The sequence below is a fragment of the Perognathus longimembris genome, chromosome 3, assembly GCF_023159225.1.
Source record: "Perognathus longimembris pacificus isolate PPM17 chromosome 3, ASM2315922v1, whole genome shotgun sequence".
NCBI lineage: Eukaryota > Metazoa > Chordata > Mammalia > Rodentia > Heteromyidae > Perognathus > Perognathus longimembris.
In genome coordinates, this window is record NC_063163.1 from 58,467,473 (window position 1) to 58,492,015 (window position 24,543).

The following is a 24,543-nucleotide window of genomic DNA, read 5'->3' on the forward strand; positions in this document are numbered from 1 at the left end:
TAGCTTCCAAGGGTGATCCTTAGATCCCTGCCTCCTAAGCAGGTAGAATTACATGCCTAAGCCACCAGCGCCCTGCATCAAGTCCTTAATCTTAGAATTGATTGAAGTAGTAAAGTGAAAAAATAAATTAACAGCGCCACTTCAGTACCTAAATGAATTGGGGTGGTTTTGGCCAGTGTCTGCCGGAAGCTCTGGCAGTTCTTACTCAGTAAATGATTTCCATTTGAAAACGCGGCTCAAAGAGCACTTAATAAGTGCAATGTGGTGACTGACAGGATGGTCCGCATAGCAGCATCTCTGCGGTTCCCGGGGAAACGCTGAGCTGATAAGGAACCAGGTCCCGCATGCCTTTAAGGAAGGAAGCCCCTCTGCAAAGTGGCCATCTGCAATTGTGGAAGTGCTAGCTGAGCATTTCGCTCTTTTAAGGCTCCACACACTTAACCTGCTCACTCCATAAATCCCTCCTGCTAACCCTGAAGACACGGTATCCCCCTAAACAATCCTCTGGGCCATGAAATGTAGCAGTTGAGGGAAAGGTTAGGAGCAGCAGGGTTCCTAGAGACTGGGACTCCCCAGGGAAGCCACTGGGAACAAAATAGGTCACCGAGCTCTCAAGCAGCGCTCCCCTGCCGCCCCATGCCCGCCCGGAGCCGCCAGCGGGGGGGAGGGGGTGGAGGCGTGGGGGAGGCGGGGAGGGTGCAGCGGGCCGGGCAGAGTGACCACGCAGTTCTCCGCTCCTTGGCTCCCCTGTGGGCCACCTTTGCCCGCCTGCGCCCTCGCGCAGCCCCGATCTGTGTGTGTTGGAGGGGTGGGGTGGGAGGTGCGGCCTCCTGGGGTTGCCCGCAGGCGGGCGGGCGCGCGCGGGGGCGGGGCGCGCGCGCGCGCCGGGGTGCGCGGGGAGCGTGTGGGCCGGGCGGGTGCTGGGGTGGAGGGGAGAGTGGCGCGCGCGAGCGGAGCCCGCCCTCACCTGCTGCCGCGCGGCTCACCTGCTGCGGAGCGCGCGCCCCGCGCCCTCGCGGCCCACTCCAGAGGGAAGCCGCCGCCGCTCGCCGCCGCCGCGGGCACCAACGCCGTCGACATGCGACGCGGGTAGCCCGCACTCTTCGGAAGCATCGGAGGAGCTCCCCTCCTCCCGGACTGGGCGTGCCAAGGTGACCCCCTTCAATGACTCTGCCCCCCTACCCGTCCCAGCGGTCCACCTGTCCCCCTCGCGTGCGCTGCGCGTCCCCGCCGCGCGAGGGGGCGGTGGCAATGCATGAGCATCCGTCTGTCCGTGTCTTGTCTCTACACCTCCCTTGCACACACCTACCTTTTGTGACCCTCCCCAACTGCCCCCTTGCACACCATAAGAATGTTGGACCCCCCTCCGCTCTTTGTTCTGGGTGTGTTTTGAGGGTGTGCACGCGCGCGCGGGATGTTCGTGGAGGGTTCGAGGCCATTTAAATATTCCACCCAGGATGGCGGCTCGCTCGCGGCTCACAGCCCGCGCCTGCCGCGTGGTGCTCTCCGCAGCTGCCCAGATGTCAACCAGTTGTTGGTTTTCCGCCTGCCAGATGCGATTGTCAAATGTGCAGCGCTTTGGCGAAGGATAGGCAGCCACGGCGCGCGTGTGCCCGCCGCGCTCACAGGGGTGTTTGCCAGTCCTCTCCTGGGTTTGCCCCCGTGTCAGACGGCATTTTTGTGGTGGAGTTTAATCAACTGTGACTTGGGGCGGCCGTGTGTGTGTGTGTGTGTGTGTGTGTGTGTGTGTGTGTGTGTGTGTGTGTGTGATTTCCCCCACCGGTTGGTGGGATTTCCGAAGCGTGTGGCATTTGCCACTGGTATTGGAGTAAGGGCTAGCTTTCCTATTTTGTGTTGTGTGTTGCATGATCTGGGGTTGTCACCCTGCCTGTACCTAAACATTAAAAACAGCCTGTCTTTTCGTTGAAGAGGACAGGGGTTAAAATGAATGAAGACCTGAAGGTCAATGTAAGCGGGCTGCCTTGGGATTATCTAGATGCTCCGGACAACGCGTCGGCTGCTGTCTCCCCGCAGGCTCCGGCTGTGGAGTCAGAGCCGGAGCTCATAGTCAACCCCTGGGACATTGTCCTGTGCACCTCAGGAACCCTCATGTCCTGTGAAAACGCCATCGTGGTCCTTATCATCTTCCACAACCCCAGCCTAAGGGCGCCCATGTTCCTGCTCATAGGCAGCCTGGCTCTTGCAGATTTGCTGGCCGGTATCGGGCTCATCATCAATTTTGTTTTCGCCTACCTGCTTCAGTCAGAAGCCACCAAGCTGGTCACCGTCGGACTCATTGTGGCCTCCTTCTCGGCCTCTGTGTGCAGCTTGCTGGCCATCACCGTGGACCGCTATCTCTCGCTGTATTATGCGCTGACGTACCATTCAGAGAGGACCGTCACCTTCACCTATGTCATGCTCACCATGCTGTGGGGGACATCCATCTGCCTGGGGCTGCTGCCTGTCCTGGGCTGGAACTGCCTGCGGGATGAGTCCACCTGCAGCGTGGTCAGACCTCTCACCAAGAACAATGCCGCCATCCTTTCCATCTCTTTCCTCTTTATGTTTGCATTGATGCTGCAGCTCTACATTCAGATCTGTAAGATCGTGATGAGACACGCCCATCAGATAGCCTTACAGCACCATTTCCTGGCCACCTCGCACTATGTGACCACTCGCAAAGGGGTCTCCACCCTGGCCATCATCCTGGGGACCTTCGCTGCTTGCTGGATGCCTTTCACCCTCTACTCTTTGATAGCAGATTACACCTATCCGTCCATCTACACCTATGCCACCCTCCTGCCCGCCACCTACAATTCCATCATCAACCCTGTCATCTATGCTTTCAGAAACCAAGAGATCCAGAAAGCTCTCTGCCTCATTTGCTGTGGTTGCATCCCATCCAGCCTGTCCCAGAGGGCACGGTCACCCAGCGATGTGTAGCAGCCTCCGCCTAAGAGGACATTGGCTACACAGACCAAGCGCTTCCACTGCCCACCCAGTGATGGACACAGGCTTCTCATAAACCCTTTGCTCTGGATCCTCTCTCAAGGCACAGGAGCACTTAGCACTGACATGACATCCTTTAGATAAAGTTAAGTGATTGAAGTGAAAATGTTACCAGTGTTGTCATCCTCTTAAAAAAACGTTGTTAACTTTGGTGTTCAACTTTATGTTATTTTGTTTTATATTTTTGGGGGGATGTGCTTTTTTATTTTCTGTTTTGTTTTGAGGGAAAGGGGGAGGTTGGGAAGGGAAGAGATTTGATGTGGCCACGATATTAAGTTAACAATTCCCAGAGTTTTTACCTGGACTTTAAAAATAAATCTCAGTTATTAATGAGAATGGAGAAGGAATTCCTTTTTCTGAACTTTCTTTGTAATAAAATTTTAAATAAAATCAAGGTAGATTTTTTTTCATTTCTGCATGTACCTAATAGCCAACAACAATCGTTTGCATAATTCTATTTGGAAGAGACATGTTTATATCTACATGAATTAATTGATAGTTGGTTTCAGTTACCAACACTGAAACCATGAACTAGATTTTATTCATTCTTTTTGTTCCCTTCCAGCAGTGACTGTTTATAAAAATTAATTAAAATGTTACAATATCTGCATGGTTGCCTGAGTTAGCTAGACCACTCATTTCAAATGTTGCCATGCAAGTCCAGAATTAAAAGAATAGTCTCAATATAGATTTTCAATGCCCTTTATGAAATAAAGCAGGAAATATGTTTTGCTTTATAAACCAAGTAGGCTTTATTAGCTCTCTTGAGCTACTTTCTGTTTCCAGGAAGCAAAAAGAAAAAGATAACTACTGAAAGATTCAATTTATTTTAATATATTCTGAAAAATAATGTGAAGCTATTGGGAAGTATGCAAACATCACCTTTCCTATTTCTTGATGTCTAAAATATATTAACAAGTGATTCTTGACTGAGACAAAAAGAATTATTATAGACTAAATGTTTCGGGTTCATATTATTGGTAGTACAAAATGCATTTGAAACAGGTGGTCTCTTATTTTGATGACTAGTTTGTGAGTGCACAGCTTACATACATAACTGTGGTATATATCAGCTATATCCTGTGATTTCACAAGTAGAATGACCATGTGGCTGTTCACAAAAAGTTACATTTTTTTATTTTCACAAAAATATTCTTAAATGCAATAAAAAACATATTGCTTAGTTTCAGAAAGTAAAGATGTAGCTGGGAAATTACACAGAAGAACTGACTTGTAAACGGACTGTAAGTCATTAAGTCTGAGTACCATTTTGTCACCTCAGACAGATGTAAACACAGATACTTCCCTGTTTGCAGTGAATTTACAGCAGTTTCTATTCAACCAATGGGAGAACTTTGAACAGCACACCAACGCTTAGACAGTAGAACATTAGAATGAATGGAGCCTGTTGGTTTATTTCAAACAGCATGGCTGCAGTCTCAGGACTGCTATTCTGGTAGCCTGCATGTGCATGCCACCTCTCCAAAACGCAAGTGTAGCTAAACCCTCTTCTGAAATCTGTGACTCTTGCCTGGGGTTACCTAGGAAAACAGTAGATGGATTGAAGTACTTGAGGATTGGAAAGGATTTTCAATGTATATCAATGCATGATCAACCCAATTCACTGGATGCTTCTAAAACAGTTTTTTGCACACTGAATGGGCTTAGTAGACTGAATGTTATGATGTAATGAGATATGACGAGTCTCTCTTCTATGTGTGTGAGTGTGAGTGTGTGTGTGTCGGTACTGGCCTGGATACTGTCCCTTAGCTTTTTCACTCGAGGCTGCCATAGCTCCAATTCTGGTTGGTTAATTGAAGGGTGGAGTCTCCCAGACTTTTCTTCCTGGACTGGCTTTGAATTGTGATCCTCAGATCCTAGACTCCTGAGTAGCTGGGATTATAAGAATGAGCCACTGGTGCCTGACAGTGTCTCTTTTGTTTTGTCACTTAAAATTTAATAGCATCTCTCCGCATCAGAATTGACAAAAGTAAGTTAGTTTAGATGGGGACTGAGAAATATCAATAATGTGATTTTAAAGCAATAAAGGGAAATTTCTGAAGAACTAGCGCCCAATTGCATATCCTTATCCAAAGTATTATTCTGAAGATAACAATATGTGCTGTTTTGGATGACATGTTGTGTTCTTTAATTTGTGCATGCTGTTACTGGGGCTTGAACTCAGGATCTTATGCTCTCACTTGGCGTTTTTACTCAAGGCTGCTCATGCACTATACCATTTGAACCACACCACCACTTCCGGCTTTGTACTGATTAATTGGAGTTAAGAATTTCACAGATTTGTCTGCTTGAGCTGGCTTTGAAGTGTAATCCTCAGATCTCAGCCTCCTGTAGTCTAAGTCCTGGTTGATTTTTTTTTTTCTAGTCCTGGGGCTTGGACTCAGGGCCTGAGCACTGTCCCTGGCTTCATTTTGCTCAAGGCTAGCACTCTACCTCTTGAGCCACAGCACCACTTCTGGATTTTTCTGTTTATGTGGTGCTGAGGAATTGAACCCAGGACTTCATGTATGCAAGGCAAGTACTCTCCCACTAAGCCACATTCCTAGCCATTGGTCTAAGTCCTATCCTGGTGTTTCATGTACTCTTGCTAAGGCCGCAAAAAGCACACTTTTACATGTAAGAAAACTAAGGCTGAGGCGAGAGAAAAGGGCTGAGACCACTTGATTGAGCCCCAGGGGTAGATAGGGCTAGATGTGTGTGTGTGTGTGTGTGTGTGTGTGTGTGTGTGTGACAGACAGAGAAACAGAGAGACAGAGAGACAGGGAGACAGACACAGAGAGCGAGAATGGGAGAGAAAGTGTGTACTGGGACTTGAAATCGTGGTCATGATCCTCTCCCTTAGCTCTTTCACTCAACGCTGGCACTCTACCATCTAAGCCACATGTCCACTTCTGATTATTGGTGAACTGGAAAGAAGAGTCTCTTGGATTTGTCTGCTTGGGCTGACTTGGAACTGGAATCCTCTAGGATTATAGGTGTGAGCCACTGGCGCCCTACTAGGATTAGAATTTGAAAGCAGTTTTTCCAAAGACAAACGCTTCTTATTTAGCAGAGGGAAGTTACTTTTTCACTTAGTACTATCACAAGATTGTGGGTATAATAAAGAGAACCCTTTCAGCTTGTACTATCATGCGAAGTGATAGTAGTGTGGCTGTCTGCTGAGGAGGGCTATCTCATGCTTAATGTTCAATGATCTTGGAAATTCAGCTTTAGCAGTTGTTTTTGACCTATGTTTTGAAACACCTGATTTCATTTGAGAGATGGTTTACCTTCAGCTGCAGCACATCCTTCCTCTTTACATTGCGGATATGTGTGTATGTTTAAGTGGTACCAACAACTTAGTTCTTGTGAGGTTGTTAAGCAGTGTGTTTATATTTTGACATATGTCTCTGTGTGTGTACGTTTGCTTAACATGTGTTCAATACTACTAATTTTAATATAGAACTGAGAAGCATTCTTGGGGGTAGTAAGTTATTTTTCAGTCTAGGTGACTACCATTGCTAGCTGTCAAGAAGTTACAATATTTTCAACCAGGCACCAATATTGATGCCTGCAATTTTAGCTCCTTGGGAGGATGGGATCTGAGAATCAAGATTCAAAGCCAGCCCACGCAGGAAAATCAGTGAGATTTATCTCTAATTAACCACCAGAAAGCCAGAAGTGGAGTTGTGGCTCAAGTGGTAGGGCACTAGTCTTCAGCAAATAAAAGCTCAGGGATAGCACCCAGGCACTGAGTACAAACCCCAAGACTGGAGTAAAAAAAGAAAGAAATGTGTAGTATTTTCAGTAAAAATATTTATCTTTGTAAGTAGGAGATTGTAGTTACCTTACCAGAATTCTTAGTTGAGGAGAATTACTAGGTTGTGACAATGCAGGGTTGTATTTCATTTTGTTTATTTAGTGTGTGGGTGTGGGTGTGCATGGGTGTATGCATGCATGCATGCTAATACTAGAGCTTGAATTCAGGGACTAGAAGCTGTCCTTTATCTTTTTTGCTCAAGGCTGTCTGGTGCTCTATCACTTGAACCACCGTTCCACATTTGGCTTTCTACTGGTTGGAAATAAGAGTCTCTTGGGTTTGTTTGCCCAGTCTGGCTTTAAATCTCAATCCTCAACTCTAGCCTCCTGAGTAGCAATATTTACGGCATGAGGCACCAGCGTCTAGCATAGTTCTTTAACTCCATTTCTTTAATTTTCCTTCCTTCTTTTCTTCCTTCCTCATGCTTACTTACTTATTTATTATTATTATTATGGTGCTGAAGGATGGAACCCAGTACCTAGCACATGCTAGAAAAGTCCTCTACCACTGAGCCACATCCCTAACTCAAGAACGTTTCTCTCAACTAGAAGGCACCATTTTCCTTCCTGGTTCCTGGGATGGGAGGGAGGCGGAACCCCTCCTTCCTTGGAAACCTAAATCAAAGAATCTGAACCCAATTCAGGAGAAGGAAAAAAATCTTGGAATCCACCCCCACCCCAAGATTTAAGGCAGAATTGAAACAAGAAATTTGAAAGAGCCTATGAGGAACAGAAATATTTCATGCCAGTTATATCTTAGAGGGATTGGAGGTGTGATTCAAGCAGTAGGGTACTTGGTACAAGGCCCTGAGTTCAAACCTTAGGACTTCCAAGAACAAACATATCTTGGAACTGGGCACTACAGGTGCACACCTGTAATCATATCTACTCAGGAGGCTGAGATATGAGGACTGCAGTTCAAAGCCAGCCCAGGCAGGAAAGTCCCTGAGATTCTTGTCTCCAATGAACCAGCAAAAAGCCAGAAGTGGAGCTGTGGCACCAGTGATAAAGTGCTAGCCTTAAGCAAAAAATGCTTAGGGACAGGGCCGAGGCCCTGGGTTCAAGCCCCAGGACCATCACACACACACACACACACACACACACACACACACACACACAGTATCTTGCTCTTTTAAACTTTTATTTCTTTAAGAGAAATATCCCATCATTAAAATAATTGCTTTTATTTAATGGCCATATACATACCATATGTAGAAAAAATGACTTACCATTTCAAAATTTAAATACACATTACATAGGTGACTACTATAAATGTTGTTTCCACTTTGTGCACCTGTCTCTGTGAGGATCACAATGATTAGCCTGGTGGCAGTGACTCATAGCTATAATTGTGGCTACTCAAGAAGCTGAGATCTGAGGATTGAGGTTTGAAACCAACCCCAGGCAAGAAAGTCTGTGAAATTCTTTAACTCCAATTAACTACCAAAAAGCCAGAAGTAGAGGTGTGGCTCAAATGGTAAAACTCTAGTCTTGGTGGAAAAAAGCTCAAGGACAGCACCCAGGCCCTGAGTTCAAGCCCCAGCACCAATACACACACACACACACACACACACACACACACACACACACACACACTGAGACAGAGAGGATTCTTAAACTTCAAACTAGATACCAAAATTATTTGGTAACCATTGCAATTGTGTGTGTGTGTGTGTGTGTGTGTGTGTGTGTGTGTGTGTGTGTACTGAACTAGGGCTTGAAGTCAGATCTGACACTTTCACTTGGCTTTTGCACTCAAGGCTGGTGCTCTACCTCTTGAGCCACAGCTCTATTCTCTCTTTTCCTTCCTCCCTCCTTCCCTCCCTCCTTCCCTCCCTTCTTTCCTCCCTCCCTTTCTTCCTTCTTTCCTTTCTTTTTTTGCTAGTTAATTGGAGATAAGATTCTCTACTTCTTTTTTTTTTCTTTTTGCTCAAGGTTAGCACTGTGTCAACTTGAGCCACAGTGCCACTTCTGGCCTTTTCTGTATATGTGGTGCTGAGGAATTAAACCTAGGGCTTCATGTATACAAGGCAAGCACTCTTGCCACTAGGCCATATTCCCAGCCCTGGAGTTAAGACTCTCATGGGACTTTTCTGCCAGAGCTGGCTTTGAACCTCAGTCCTCAGATCTTAGCCTCTGGAGTAGCTAGGATTACAAATTGAGATACCAGTGGCTGGCACGAATCTTTAAACTAATACTTTTGCCCATCATGATTTTAGTTAGCAGACAAATCTGTCTTCTAGCAAACAATGCTCACCGCCCCCACACCTGCCCAAATCAATTTGACTAGAGTTCTCGGAATGTCCAATATTTAAAAGTGTAAAGCTTATCTTGTTAAAATATAGATTTTTACCTATGACTCTATGACATGGCTGAATGTGTCACACACTCCCAGTTGAGGCTGGTGCTGATAGTCTATAAATGACATTCTGAATCCCAAGGATAGGATCACTTTTTTTTAGCATTCTGAAAAAATATATCATATATAAATGCCATAGAGAGCAATATATATACATACATTTATAGTACTTAGTCTTACCAGAGATTAATAGATAACCAGTCTATATCCAATATGAATTTAAATGTTTTCCCAGAACTTCTTAGTCCATATCTGGTAATAATTGTATTTTTCCATGTTAATGCTCTCACTTAAAAAAATAGCTTATTTTCATAACATAGTTCTCTTGGAAACCTCATTTGCATGCAATATGGCTCTTATATGTGTGGGTGAGGACACCTAGAAACAAAGATTTTTGACCTCAAGTTTTCAAAGGGGACCATTTTCTTCATGACACGAATGGTTTGTTTGGGGGCTCTGTGTACCACATGAGTTCATGTTAAGATAATAAGAAAGTTCAGGATAAATGGGTTTGAACACACACACACGCACACACACACACACACACACACACACACACACACGGCAAACATTGCAGGGTTTTTTTGTTTTTTGGTGAGAGGTAATTAGAATTTGAAACCAAGGCTCTACATGCCAGGCACGTTAGGCAGGCACTCTACTGCTTGAGCCATGCTCCTCTATTCTCATGTTTTTGTTCTTTCTTTTTGGGTGCCAATCCTGGGGCTTGAACTCAGGGCCTGGGCATTGTCCCTAAGCCTTTTTGCTCAAGGCTAGAACTTTACCACTGGAGCCATAGCACCACTTCCAGTTTTCTGGTTGTTAATTGGAGATAAGAGTCTCTTTGACTTTCTTGCCCTGGCCTGGCTTTGAACTGTGATCTTCAGATCTCTTGAGTAGTTAGGATTATAGATATGAGCCATCAGTTCCTGGCTACTATTTTGTTTTTCAAATGTGGCTGCAAAAAATTAATGTTGAAGCAGTATACTTCCTTTAAGCAGAACCAGTGAATTCCTTTAACTGCTTGATCTGGAACACATAGACAAATGTTTAGTATCTGCAGGTCTTGGTATATTTTGTTGAGTTTGTGAATACCTGATCACTGACTTTATTAATCCAGCCAGAAAACAGAAAATCAACTAAGAAGTAGTTATTAGGAATAAAGTGCTATGAAACAAAGAAAGATAATAAGATGAAAAGGTTTGTTCTGTAGGTTCCAAAATTCAACTGAACTCAACACAAAACAATCTTTTTCTACACAGGCTTATCAGAGAAAAATTTAACTACTTCATTTTCATCTGACATTTGTCTGTAAACTTATTTTTCCTGTATCAAAAATGTTATTTGCCAGTACTGGGATTTAGAGTCAGGGCTTTGTGCTTGTTTAGGTTTCTTTCTCACATCTGGCATTTTACCACTTGAGCCACAACTCCATCCCAGCTTATTCTAGTTAATTGGAGATGGAATCTTGCAGATTTTTCTGCCTGGATTGGCTTCCAACCTTCCTGTCTCAGCCTCTCTTAGGAAGATCATGGAAACTATGAGCAGGAACGACCAGCTCCCAGGCAGTCTTAAGACTAAACATCCTATCTACTATGTGATCTTTTGTGTCTAAGATGGTGATAACATTTGTCTTTATGTAATAGAGGTAGATTATAGCATATAGTCAAAGTCAATGTCAGCATATAACTTAAATATTACCACTGTTTATAAAAGAGATTTGTAAACTATTTTTTAGATAGACTATTGCTATATAGCTCTGGAATCTGAATATTCCTGTATCTCAGGCTAGGTGTGGGTGTGGTGGCACATGCCTGTAATCTCAGTATTCTGGAAGCTGAGATAAATCTACCAAGATTTCAAAGCAGGCCTTGGCTATACCATGTATCAACATTACTTTTCTAGCTTCAAGAAACAATGAACAAACTCCCAGTTAAAATAAGCATGGAGAAAAAATGAAAACACTTGCTGGGCACTGATGGCACATGCTTTTGATCCTAGCTGCTCAGGAGACTGAAATCTGAGGACTGAGGTTCAATGCCATCCTGGTCAGAAAAGTCCGTGTGACTCTTACTTCCAATTAAAGAGTAAAAATTCAGAATTGGGAGTATAACTCAAGTGATAGGGTAGCATCCTTGAGCGGAAAAAGCTAAATGAGAATGTGAGGTGCTGAGTTCAAATCCCAGTACCGGCATACACACTCATAAAAATTTGAAAACATTTATTTAGACACAAAATTCCCTTGGTGTTTAATTTCTTTCTTTCTTTTTTCTTTTTTTTTTTTTTTTTTTTGGCCAGTCCTGGGCCTTGGACTCAGGGCCTGAGCACTGTCCCTGGCTTCTTCCAGCTCAAGGCTAGCACTCTGCCACCTGAGCCACAGCGCCACCTCTGGACATTTTCCATATATGTGGTGCTGGGAATCGAACCGAGAGATTCATGTGTAGGAGGCAAGCACTCTTGCCACTAGGCCATACTCCCAGCCCGTGTTTAATTTCTTGAATGGACAATTTCAAGTAGACTATTGTAAAAGGTGAAAGGCCAGCTTATGCAATTCTCTGTAAGGGTTCGATTTTCATTCCTTAGCAAACAACATTGTTTTAGATGCATGGGGATTCTTATTTGGGTTGCTGAAAATATAAGTCTTTTACATAAGGGAAGGACAATGGCCTATCTTTGTTGTTGTTGTTGTCTTTTTTCTTTTTTGGTACTGGGATCAAACCCAGAACGTTGCACTTGCTAGGCAAGTGCTTTGCCACTGAGCTACATCCCAGCCTGATAATAGCCTTTTATAAATATCATGTGGCTCATCAGGGGAAAATTTGTTCTGGTCTAACTATATCTTTATTCCTTCTAGGATCCTTCTGAACCATAAGAAAATTTATTCTTGGACTTTATAAAATCTAACAATTGGGAGAAATTTTATGGAATAGTACTTTCTTTTATCTTTTCTTTTCTTTTTGTGCCAGTCCTGGGGCTTGAACTCAGTGCCTGGGCACTGTCCCTGAGGCTTTTATGCTCAAAGTTAGTGCTCTACCACTTGAGCCATACCTCCACTTTTGGCTTTTTTTTTTGGTAGTTTATTAGAGATAAGACTCTCATAGACTTTCCTACTTGGGATAGCTTTGAACCACAATACTCATATTTCAATCTTCTGAGTAAGCTAGGGTTACTGGAATAAGCCACCAGTGCTTAGAAAATTATCCCCTCAGCCAAAACCTCCTTGGAAACTGAAGTTGTATACTTTCCTTCCATAGTTAGCAATATTTTAAAATCCTAATTCTAATTCTGTCCCCTTCCCCTTACCCCAATCCCTGGCGATCCAGACACCATCCTCCCCCCCCCACCATCAGTCAGCATTTACACACTGAAAAGACTCATTAAACAATACTGCTGCTCTCTTCTTCAATTAACCCAATTATTTAATTATACTAATTACTTAACTCATTTATTTTGTTTTACATCCTTTTTTATCCTTTCCTTTACCAATTTTTTCCCATGTCATCTACTATTTCTCTCTACACTTCTTTAAATCTAGTAATCAAAACAGGGAAGCAGAAATCCACTAATTGGAGTCTAACCGCAAACAGGAAGGTGGGCTCTGCCCTCTTGACTACCTTACTTCAGTGATTCTGTAGGAATGGATCCCAGCCAGGAAAGCCTCTCTTGGGAACATGTTATCATACACATTCTCAGAGCTCATCCTAGACCTACTGCTCAGAATTCAGTGGATGAAGCCCAGTGATCTGATTTTTCACGTGATCTGAGGCAACCTGCTGCATTGCTCTGATGGCAGCTCATCATCCTGATGTTAACATCAGAACAGTAATATCTCTGAATATTATCTCGCCTTTTCCTGCCATGACTCTATTGGGAAATCCTCACCCTGGATCCATGTAGATGATTATGATTCAAGTTTTTAAGTGGTTGCTTTGCACTAGTTTCTGTGGAAGTTCTTGTTTTCACAGCTTTTTTTTTTTTTTCAAATGTGTCAAGTTCCATGAAACTTTGGCTTTTTCCACCAGGTCCCTGCTGCCCATGTCTTAAGCGGCTGAGATAGGAAGACTACTCAGGGAAAGAAAAAAAAAATCTACTGCTTTCTTAACATTGTGGTTGACTAGTCTTTTCCTCTTCCTGCTTATGATCTGTCTGTGAATTGGCCAGAGTTCTACACCAGGGCTCCAGCCACTCAAGCACGCATCTTCTGCCCATGCACACCCACCTTCTGTGACCATGTGATAGGGCACACACGTGCATGCACAGGAATGCTCACTTATTTACATGAACACATTTTGCCTGCTCACTGCCCACACTTCCACCTCCATTCTCCAATCCCAGACCAGAAGGCTTCAGTGGGAATGTCCTAAGAACTAGGTTTGCTGATATGGAGTCTGCCCTCAGGCTAGCATTGTGGTATGCCATTGGTGCAGCCTTGGCAGACCTTGTGCAGGAAAATATCTCTGTGGCTGTACCCTGAACACAAGGTGAGCCAGGTTAGGTTACATATTACCTACACTCGCACCACCCCAGTGGTCCTGTAGTATAGAAAGATTTTTTAGAAAGGAACAATAAACAGGTCTGAATCAAGACTTTCCTTGATTTTAAGGACACAGTTGCATAGAAGATTGTCACTTTTATGAGTGGTTTTGGTCCTTTCAAAAACACTATATTGATTTGGTCAGCATCCCTTAAAAATATTAGAAGAAAGGAGAACATATATAATAGAGTGTATGTGTATAGCATATACCATAATATGTGGTACTAGGGCTTGAACTCAGGGCTTGGGTGTTGTCCTTTAGCTTTCTTGTTCTAGGCTGATGCTCTACCACAGCTCCACATCTGGCTTTTTGCTGGATAATTGAAGGTAAGAGTCTCATGGACTTTCCTGCCTTGACTGGCTTCAAACCATAATCCTCAGACTGCAGCCTCCTGAGTAGCTAGGATTACAGATGTGAGTCCTCACTGCCTGGCTGAAGAACAGCTTTTAAGTATTCGGAAATGTTTCTCACTGAAAAGTCTCTGGTAAATTCTTGCTGCTGTACTGGCAGCAAATGAAACCATTCCTTTTGAATGAGCTTTGGGACAGAGATGGCTACTCTCCAAGCCCAATGTATAATGCATTTTCTCAAGAGGCTTTCAGATGTCTTCATATCCGGAAGATGGTTACAGGAGCCCAGGAGTTAGGCTGACTGGGCTCCTTCTCCATCTCTGTCATCTCCTAATTGACAAGGAAAGTCACATACCCCGGCCTCATGCTCTCATTCGCTAAAATGAGATAGAATCCATGGCAGGTTTCATATCCACACTGCAGACAGCCCCCATGTGAGATTGTTCCACTTTATGATGGCACAAAGGGAGAATCACACTCAGTAGAAAACATAGTTCTAATTTTGAATTTGGACCTTTGCCCAAATAGTGATATTTGATCCTTTCCTGAGATATTGAACAGTGGCAGCAGCCACAGCTTCAAATCAGCTCAGTGATCACAAGAGGAAACTACAACCCTTTACAGTGTGTTGTGCTCCTGAGCTAGGATATTGCTCATATGTTAGGTGGATTACTTTTTTTTTTTTAATTTTTTTCTTTTTGGTTCTGGTCCTGGGGCTTGTACTCAGGCCTGCCTGAGCCCTGTCTCTGAGCTGCTTTTGCTCAAGGCTAGTACTCTCACTTGCACTACAGCTCCACTTCTGGCTTGGTTTTTGTTGTTGTTTGTTTTTGGTAATTAGTTGGAGATTAGAGTCCTATGGATTTTCCTTCCCAAGCTGGCTTCCATCTACGATCCTCAGATCTCAGCCTCCTGAGTAGCTAGGAATACAAGTATGAGCCACCAGTGCCTGGCAAATGACATCCATTTTTTAATACAGTATTTTCAATTTGCTAAAGACCGCCAGGATGTAACTGGATCCTATTTCAAACAGCTTCGGCATGGACACATCTGTGTGGATTCATTTTCTGTTACTGTTATTGTTACTACAGTTGCTGTATTGGTATTCTCATTACTACTATTTTGGTCCATGACTGGTATTAGTTCCACTCTTTAGTGAAGTGGGAGCCCAGATGAAAGCTTCACATGAATTTTCCTTTGTAATTCTTTCTACAATAGAGACAGGCCTTGTATTTTCACCCATCACAAATAAGGGAATGGATACACAGACATGTGATGTTGTCTGCAACCACATAGCCTTTGTACCAATTATTGTGAGCATGTATCAGTAAATAGTGCTTACTAGGAAAAAGTCTTGTCAGTCAAGAGTGGCCTGTTTATAAAGAAGTGAAGAGACTCTCCTAAGACAGCCCAGCTCAGGACCGGAGGAATCGTGTACATATTCTTATGCACTCAGAGGCCTGAGCATTGGGCCCAGGAGGGCGGCAAGGGCAGGCAGGCAGGCTCCAAGGAGATCATGACATGAGGTGGGACTGGTGGGGTTGGGTCTATCTAAGTGCAAAGAAGGCCAGAGTGTCTTGGAGGGATAACCATGGCAGGATTTGAAGGAGTAATATGGAATTGGGCTTATGAGAATATGTATAAAATGACATTTAAGTTGGACCAATGTTTTTCAGATTTTTTGTTGGTATTGTTTATGTTATTATTGTTGTTTTGTGCCAGTACTAGGTCTTGAACTCAGGGTCTTGAGGTCTCACTGGCTTTTTTACTCAGGGATGACACTCTGCCACTTGAGCCATACGTTTAGTTCTAGCTTTTTGCTGGTAGTTAAGAGAGAAGAGTCTCAAAAGAACACTAACAGCTTCCTGCCTGGGCTGGAATCAGACCACAGTCCCCAGATCCCAGCCTCCTGAGTAGTTAGGATTACAGGAGTGAGCTACAGACACCTGTTTAAGGCTTTCGGGTTTTTAAGTACATTTAGATGAGTTTCAGCTTACTTATAAAAGTCCACATTTTGATGCTTTTTAAACTTTAATGATAAAGGGCTTAAATCTTTTTATTCATGCTTCTTGAAATCCACAGTGTGTACTCAGAAAAAAAGCTTAGCAAATCAAAGTTTGCCTTTGTATATATATGGATTTACATAAATAAAAATATTTATTTTAAAAAATCTTCTTTTACTTGTGCAAGCTTTTCCAAGTGTAAAACCTAACATGGAATTTTTTTCTTTTAAATGGATCTGTTAAGTGTCTTGTCCTCATAGGATCTCCTTTCCACTGTGTGTGTGTGTGTGTGTGTGTGTGTGTGTGTGTGTGTGTGTGTGTGTGTGTGTTATGTATCTGCTGGGGCTTGAACTCTGGGCCACCATCCCTTAGCTTTTTCCCTCAAGGCTGGCACTATACCACTTGAACTACAGCTCCACTTGTGGCTTTTTTTTTTTTTTGGTGGGGGGTTGGGGGGGGAGTTGTAGTTAATTGGATATAAGAGTCTCACATACTTTCCTGCCCAGGTTGGCATTGAACCATGATCCTCAGATCTCAAGATCCTGAGTAGCTAGGATTACAGGCCTGAGCCACTGCCAGGCCAAGTTGCAGAGTCATTAACCAGGGACTTAGAACATTCAAGTAGAGTCACCGTTCTTTATCAAAACTTCAATCAGAGGCAGATTTTCATTGAAAGGAAAAGCCTCCTTTAGTGTATGTCCTCCAGCTTTGAGTGATATTTTGTTTCTCCTAGCTACTATTCATCAAAATGATAGTTAAATGATATTTATTGCTATAAGGGGTAAAACCTTCTCATTCTGGTTCTGCGGCCATTCTCAGGGATTGATATACATGGATTTCCCTACTCATTCTTGTTTGTTTGTAATACTGGCACTTGAGGACCTCATGTTCTTTCTTGGCTTTTACGCTCAAGGCTGGCACTCTAAAACCACTTGCAGCTCCACTTCTGATATTTTTGCTGATTAATTGGAAGTAAGAGTCTCTGCAATTTATCTGCCTGGTTTGTCTTTAAACCATGATCCTCAGGTCTAAGGTGTGAGTCATCAGCACCTGGCACTGTTATTCTTTTTTATTTATTTTTATTTTTTGCCAGTCGTGGGCCTTGAACTCAGGGCCTGAGCACTGTCTCTGGCTTCCTTTTGCTTAAGGCAAGCACTCTGCCACTGGAGCCACAGGTCCACTTCTGGCCGTTTTCTGCATATGTGGTGCTGGGGATTTGAACTCAGGGCTTCATGTATACGAAGCAAGCACTCTTGCCACTAGGCCATATTCCCAGCCCCTCTTTTTATTTTTTCTTGGTTGGTTTTGGAGCTTGAACTCAGGTCCTGGGCAAGTGCTCTACCACTTTGAGCTATATAGTTCCACTTTCATTTTCTGGTGGTTAATTGGACTTTCTGCCCAAGCTGGCTTCAAATCTCCATCCTCAGATCTCAGTCTCCCGAGTAGCTAGGATTTCAGGTGTGAGCCACTAGCACCAGGATTATTACTCTTTTTTTTTTTTTTTTTACAGACAACTGTTTAATTTTTATTCATCATCATAAACTCAACTCTGCAATCCAGCTAGACTTGGAGGGGAGTAAGGAAAACATGGAACCCAAAAAACTGCAGTGAGAGCACAAATGGATTACAGGATATTTGCAAGCAGATGGGGTGGAAGGGTGCTCTCCTGAGCTACAGAAGGAATGGTCTGGTGGTTATGATAAACCAAGTCAAATGTGTTAGAGTTGTCCGCAGTTGGTAATGGTGACCTGATTGCTGGTCTTGCCGTTCCTGGACCCAAAGCCCTGCATGGCTTCCAGGACTTCCATGCCCTCTTTCACCATCCCAAACACCACATGCTTGCCATCCAACCAATCAGTCTTGACAGAGCAAATGAAAAACTGGGAACCATTTGTATTTGGTCCAGCATTTGCCATGGACAAGATGCCAGGACCTGTATGTTTCAGGATGAAATTCTCATATTCAAATTTCTCTCCATAGATGTACTTGCCACCAATCCCATTATGGCATGTGAACTCACCACCCTGGCACATGAATCTTGGGATAATCCTGTGAAAGCAGGAACCCTTATAACCAAATCCTTTCTCTCCAGTGCTCAGAGCACGAAAGTTTTCTGCTGTCTTTGGAACTTTGTCTGCAAATAGCTCCAAGGAGACGGCCCAAGGGCTTGCTGTCAGCGGCAATGTGGAAGAACACCGTGGGGTTGACCATGGCTGGCAGCTGGTAACTACAAGCGGCAGCAGCATCTGCAAAGCTTATTACTCATTCTTAACATTCACAAAAGTAGTATTTGAAACTGAACTCCAGTATTAAATAGGTGGGGAGGGGAATGTTCGTAAACACAGTGATCCCCTTGACCCTTCTTTTTCTGTGTCTCTAATCCTATTTTACTCATCCCAGAAGCTTTATGCACTTTCATAGTGTCTAGGCTAACATTCCCTAACAATTTATTGTCTTAATAACAACATTGCAGTTCATAAATGACAACTTAAAAAAATACAGATTGTGTGATATTTGCATGCCTAGATGATCAGCATACAACATGTAAGTCATATTAGGAGGACTGACAAGCTTTCAGAAGGAATATGAATATGTGAATGTCCACAACCCATTTCTGTCCTAGAAGAAGGTGTGGAAGCTGGAGCCAGACTTCACAACCTCACACACAGCAAGGTGTGAAGTTTGTGAAAAGGATAATGGCATGACTATTATTAAAAGTCACAGCAAACAGCAAAATGTGTTGGGTGAGTGCTATTTATTCCAGGCACTTTCCATAACAGAACTCTTCTAATCTTTGCAATGACCCAGTGACATTTTGGCATTTTTATTATTTCCATTTTAGGAGCACATTGAGGATTGAGAGGCGAAATAATGTGCCCAAGGCCCTCCATCTGGAAGGTGGCAGGCCTGTCCAATACCACCACTATCTGCCATACCTCTAACCACTCTTCCTGAGATCTGTCCTTGAGGATGAACTTAAGTGTCTATCTCTGACAGGCTTACATGGTTCCAGATGCCATAGCTGAAGACAGGAGCACTCAGGATTTAATACCTTTAATTAGAAATCTGTCTTCCCCAAACATTGGAGGCAGGTTTCCTGCCTCGGCCTTTACCTTGCTCACCACCTGAGTGAACTACATTAAAATTAAAGGTTTGTGCCTTGTCTCCTCTCTCTCTCTCTCTCTCTCTCTCTCTCTCTCTCTCTCTCTCTCTCTCTCTCTCTCTCTCTGTGTGTGTGTGTGTGTGTGTGTGTGTGTGTGTGTGTGTGTGTGTGTGTGTGTGTGTGTGTGTACTAGTCCTGGGGCTTGAACTCAGATTGGGCACTGTCCTTGAGCCTTGGTGCTCAAGGCTAACGCTCTAGTGCTTGAGCCATAAGTCCACTTGTGGCTTTTTGATATTTAATTGGAGAAAGGAGTCTCACAGACTTTCCTGCCCCCATTGGCTTTGAGTAGTGATCTTCAGATCTCAGCACCCTGAGTAGCTAGGATCATAGGCCTGAGCCACCAGTGCCTGGCCCTGTTTTCCTTAATATGGATTTTAGCATACTCAAATTATTTTTTTCCAGAGGAAGCATAGAAGTTTCCTAAAATTATGGAAACAAAAGTAACCCAAATAACCCTCAAAAGAAATGAATTAATGAAAACAAGTATTTTTTGCAAAGCAGGACAATTGCTTTCTTACTTTTAATTGACTGAGAAAAGCCATACATCAGCTATTTTCCAGTGTGCTGTTCAAAGGCTTTTTGAAAATATGGTATATCCTTTTATTTGAAAAGGATTTCCTCAGACAATGGATTTCAATAGAGCTATCAGCTTACCCAGAGACTTTAAAACCCCAAATAATAACCCTTACTGCAGGCAGTCTAATCAAAGGTACATCTCCATGGTAGGCTGGTGTGTACATGTTAACACAGCACACAATCTATGCACTTTTTATTATTTATTGTCAAAGTGATGTACAGAGGGGTTACAGTTTCATACGAAAGGCAGTGAGTACATTTCTTATCAAACTTGTTTCCTCCTCCTTCAATTTTCTCCCTCCTTCTCCGCTCCCCAATTCCCCCCACCCATGAGTTGTACAGTTGGATTATAGAATATATTTTTCTAAGTATTACTGTTGCACTGGTTCACCTTTTACCCTTTGTCTCTCCATTTTGATGGTCTCATTCCCTTCCCTAGTTCAGATAAACATATATACAATATCCAGAGTACCGAAATCAGTAGCAGTGACTTCAGGGGTTAAAGCCTGGGAAAAAAAGACAAAAGAAAGTGGCATCATTTCAGATGGTAGCTTGAAAACAACAACAATGGTAAACCGCTTATTTCTATAACTTATAGTTCATTTCACTTAGCAATCTATGCACTTTTATTTAGATTTTGGACATGAACAACTATTGAGTATGCATGAAAATAATGCTTACTTTTCTCTGCAAGAGAAATGAAGCAGCCAGTCTTTGACTTACTCATTTGAAAGAATTATACTATTTGCATTCTTTATAGAATCTATTACGCTTCAGCTAATTCATTTACAACCCTTTGGTTACCATCCAGTGTTTATATAAATGTATAAATTTGTAAATTTAGAGGCACATTCTAGCTACCACAAATGAAGGAAACTATGCAACCTATGTTTCTCTAGGTCAGGCTTACTTTCCATTTCTCTCTGAGTGTCATTCTTTCTGGGGAAAACATAGTACATATGCCACATTTTCCTGATCCAACCTTCCACTGTGGGACATCTGGGTTGATTTCATATCTTGGCTATGGTAATAATATTTCCATGACATGGTTGTGCCAGTAGCTTTAGTGTGGCCTTGTTTGGGACAAATGCCCAGGATTGGAATTGCTGGGTCATAGGGAAGCTCTATGTTTAGTTTTTTGTGTTTGTTTTTGTTTTTCAAGTCCTGGGGCTTGAACTCAGGGCCTGAACACTGTCCCTGGCTTCTTTGTGTTCAAAGCTAGCACTCTACCACTTGAGCTACAGTGCTACTTCTTGCTTTTTCTGTTTATGTGGTGCTGAGGAATCAAACCCAGAGCTTCATGTATACAAGGCAAGCACTCTGCCACTAGGCCATATTCCTAGCCTCTCTATGTTTAGTTTTTTGAGGAATACCTGTAGTGCTTTCCAGAGTGGTTGAATAGCTTACATTCTCACCAACAGTGTTGAAGTGTTCCCTTTTGGCCACAATTCCTATAGCATTTGTTTTCTTGATTTTGGTCATTCTCATTGGGGTGAGATGGAATCTCAATGTTGTTTTGATTTGCATCTCCTTTATGGCCAGAGATGTTGAACATTTCTTCATGTGTCTATTAATCATTTTTACTGTTTCTTCTGAGAAGTCTCTGTTTAAGTCATTAGTCTATTTATTAATTGGGTTGTTGTTTCTTTGAGGGTCTATTTTGGGGGAGGTTAACTTTTTAGATACTGGACCCTTTTGTGATATATAGCTAGTAAAAATCTTCTATTCAATAGGCTTTCTAGTTAGCTTGTTGGCTATGTCCTTTGCCATGCAGAAACTTTTTTTTAAATTTACTTGTTTTTATTACAGTTACATACATTAGGTAGTGAGTACATTTCTTGTCCAACTTGATGCCCTCCTCCCTCATTTTTCTTCCACCTCCCCTCCTCCCCCACCCCCCTAGTTGTACAGTTAGTTTACAACATATTGTCTTATAAGTATTGTTGTTGTGTGCAGAAACTTTTAAGTTTGATGCAATCTCATTTATCCAGTCTTTCTTTGATTTGTTGTAATTCTGGATCTCTACTTAGAAAGTTTCAACCTGTGCCTAGGAACCCTAGGTCCCCTGACCTCTCCAAGAAATGGGTACTTGCAAGAGGGGGGAGTGGGTCACAGGGGAGAGGGGTAGAAGAATGAAGGGGGAAGTGGAGACAATGCAGGCAAGGATTCATTGTGTATACCACAGAATTGAGAAATATAAGGAAGGGGTGAGTCAAGGGAGATGAAGATGTTGAAGTAGTGACACAGAACAAGATGCATTGTACATACAAACTGCTTTGTTAAATGGCAAAAGTTTCAAGTTAACCTGAAGTTAAGATAAGTAAGGGAAGGGGTGGGTGAGAATGTTGAAAGAGGTAATCAAGATGCACTGTGTTCATAAACTGCTTTGGTGAATGACAACTCCTTTGTACCACTACTTAAAGATATTAAAATTATTCAAAATAAAAAGTAAAATTAAAAAAGAAGAAGAAATGAAGAAGTCAGGCTCATATCTACAATTCCCACTACTTGTTAAGTAGAGATTGAAAATACTATAATTCAAGGTTAGCCAGTCAATAGGTTAGCCCATCGCAATGAATGAAAGCTGGGCATGAGCATTGTGGTTCACACTTCACATCTAGCTAGATTGTACTTCAGGCCCATCCAGGTATAAATGTTTGAAAAATAACTAAACGAAAAAGGCCTGGAGAGTGACTACTGATAGATTACCTGTTTAGCAAGTGCAAGTTCCTCAGTTCAAACCTGAGTACTACAGAGAAACCAAGTTAAAAAATGGAAATAGGGCCAAACTAAAATTCAATAACATATAACCAAAAATTTCCAGACTTGCATTTTTATAGACAGCATTTTACTTTACAATATTAGGGTTTGAACTCAGGGTTTCATACTTGCTAGGTGCTGTACTTGTGGCCCTTTGTGCTCTAGTTATTTTTTAAGATAAAATCTAGCTTTGTGCTTGAGATGGCCTGAACTGTGATTCTCCATTTTATACCTTCCATTATGGCTAGGACGAGAGGCTTGTACCACCACATTATGTATTTCACAACCTTTTTGCTTGGGCTCGCCTCAAATTGCTTTTCTCCTGATCACCACTCTTGAGGTAGCTAGGTTTAACAGGTGTGAGCCACTGGAGCCTGGCTATATTCTATATTTTTGAAATTACACAATTAAATAGTGAATTGTTTTTAATGTCAATGTTACTGTACATATTTTGGATTATTAAACCTTAGTTTGCAAGTATTGAATATATTGCTATCAATTGAAAATGATAACATTTCAAAATCTGTTTATTTTCAACTTACTTGGATCATTTGAAAAAAATGCTATTGGAGAGCTATAGGAAAAAAATGCTAAGTTCCATCCAAACTCTCTGGGGTAGATTTTTCTAATTCAGGAACTCCCCCTCACATGGGGTTACTCAATGGAGGAACTTTTAAATTTTACTTAGTTTTAATCCACTGTCTTCTTTTTTCATTTAGTGGTATTATAATGCCTTATTTTTCTTTTTATTTTTCATAACATTTTAGAAGTTAAAAAGGTTTTATAGTATTAAATGTGATTTATTTTAGTAAAACTTAGAACATTTTAATTCCTGCATGTATTTAAAAACATTTAATTTAATTATTTGTCATTTTATAAGATTTAAAAACATTTACCTTTGGAAGAAATGAGGATGTGGTTCAAGTGGTAGAGCCAGCCTTGAGAAAAACAAAAAACAAACAAACAAAAAAGAAACAAGAGCTCAAGGATGTGAATTCAAGTACAAAATAAAAATGTTTTAAGAAGTTGAGTGCTTGGTGGCTCATTGCCAGTAATCAGGAAGCTGAGGTCTGAGGATCAGAGGATCATGATTTGAAGCTAGCCTGAGCGGGAAAAGTCTGAGATACTCTTATCTCCAATTACCCACTCAAAAGCTGGAAGTGGGGTTGTGGCTCAAGTGGTAGAGCACTAGACTTGAGCAAAAGAGCTAAGGGATAGCACTCAGGCCCTGAGCCCAAGCCCCAGTATGCGCATGCACACCACACACATGCATACATGCCTGCACATACGCACGCATGCGTGTGCATGCACACACACACACATACGTGTCTTAAAAGAGACAGCCTTGGTAGGAAAAAACTTTTTTTATTAGCATAAGTTAATTGTGCAAAAGGTTCTCACTGTGATGTTTTCATAACTGTGTACTGAGTACTTTGATTAAATTAACTCTCCTATTATATTTGCATAATTCATTTACCTCCTTTTAAAGCAATATTTAATGGGTTTCATGATACTAGCTTCATATATACATGTATGTAAATATACACACATGTACATGCACATATGTGCCTAAGCTGTGTGTACACTCTGGTATATGTAGACACACATATGTGTGCAACATATATATAAACACATGCATGTATATACACATGCATATTGTATATGTATATATATATTCCTTTGGTAATGTTTACCTCCAGCATTGTCTTTTCTTCACTTCCTTCCTACTGATTCCCCCTTCAAGACAGTTTCTTTTAATCCACTGGCAGTTTAAAAACTCCATGTGTCTTATAGTCACTATTTGAGCAGCACAAATCTAGGAAGAAAGTAAATTGCTTATGGGAACATCCATTAGACATTATTTTTTATCATCAGTGCAGATATTATTTTCATTTTACTAGCTTGAAATTAGATGCCATACCCTACTTTAAGAAAATTGATTATGTACAGATTTCCAATTGACCAGAGTAAAAAG

The 24,543-nt window shown here is 42.2% G+C and overlaps 1 protein-coding gene and 1 pseudogene across 1 annotated transcript; one reads left to right on the plus strand and one right to left on the minus strand.

Annotated features, from left to right (window-relative positions):
- Positions 1-1,017: 1,017 nt before the first annotated feature.
- Positions 1,018-3,061, plus strand: Gpr12 (G protein-coupled receptor 12). Its single transcript, XM_048340839.1, has 2 exons — positions 1,018-1,151; positions 1,930-3,061. The coding sequence occupies exon 2, from the start codon at positions 1,945-1,947 to the stop codon at positions 2,941-2,943; it is 999 nt and encodes a 332-aa protein (XP_048196796.1). The 5' UTR covers positions 1,018-1,151; positions 1,930-1,944; the 3' UTR covers positions 2,944-3,061.
- A 14,726-nt stretch (positions 3,062-17,787) lies between these two features.
- LOC125347905 lies at positions 17,788-18,304 on the minus strand (annotated as a pseudogene).
- Between the last annotated feature and the right edge of the window lie 6,239 nt (positions 18,305-24,543).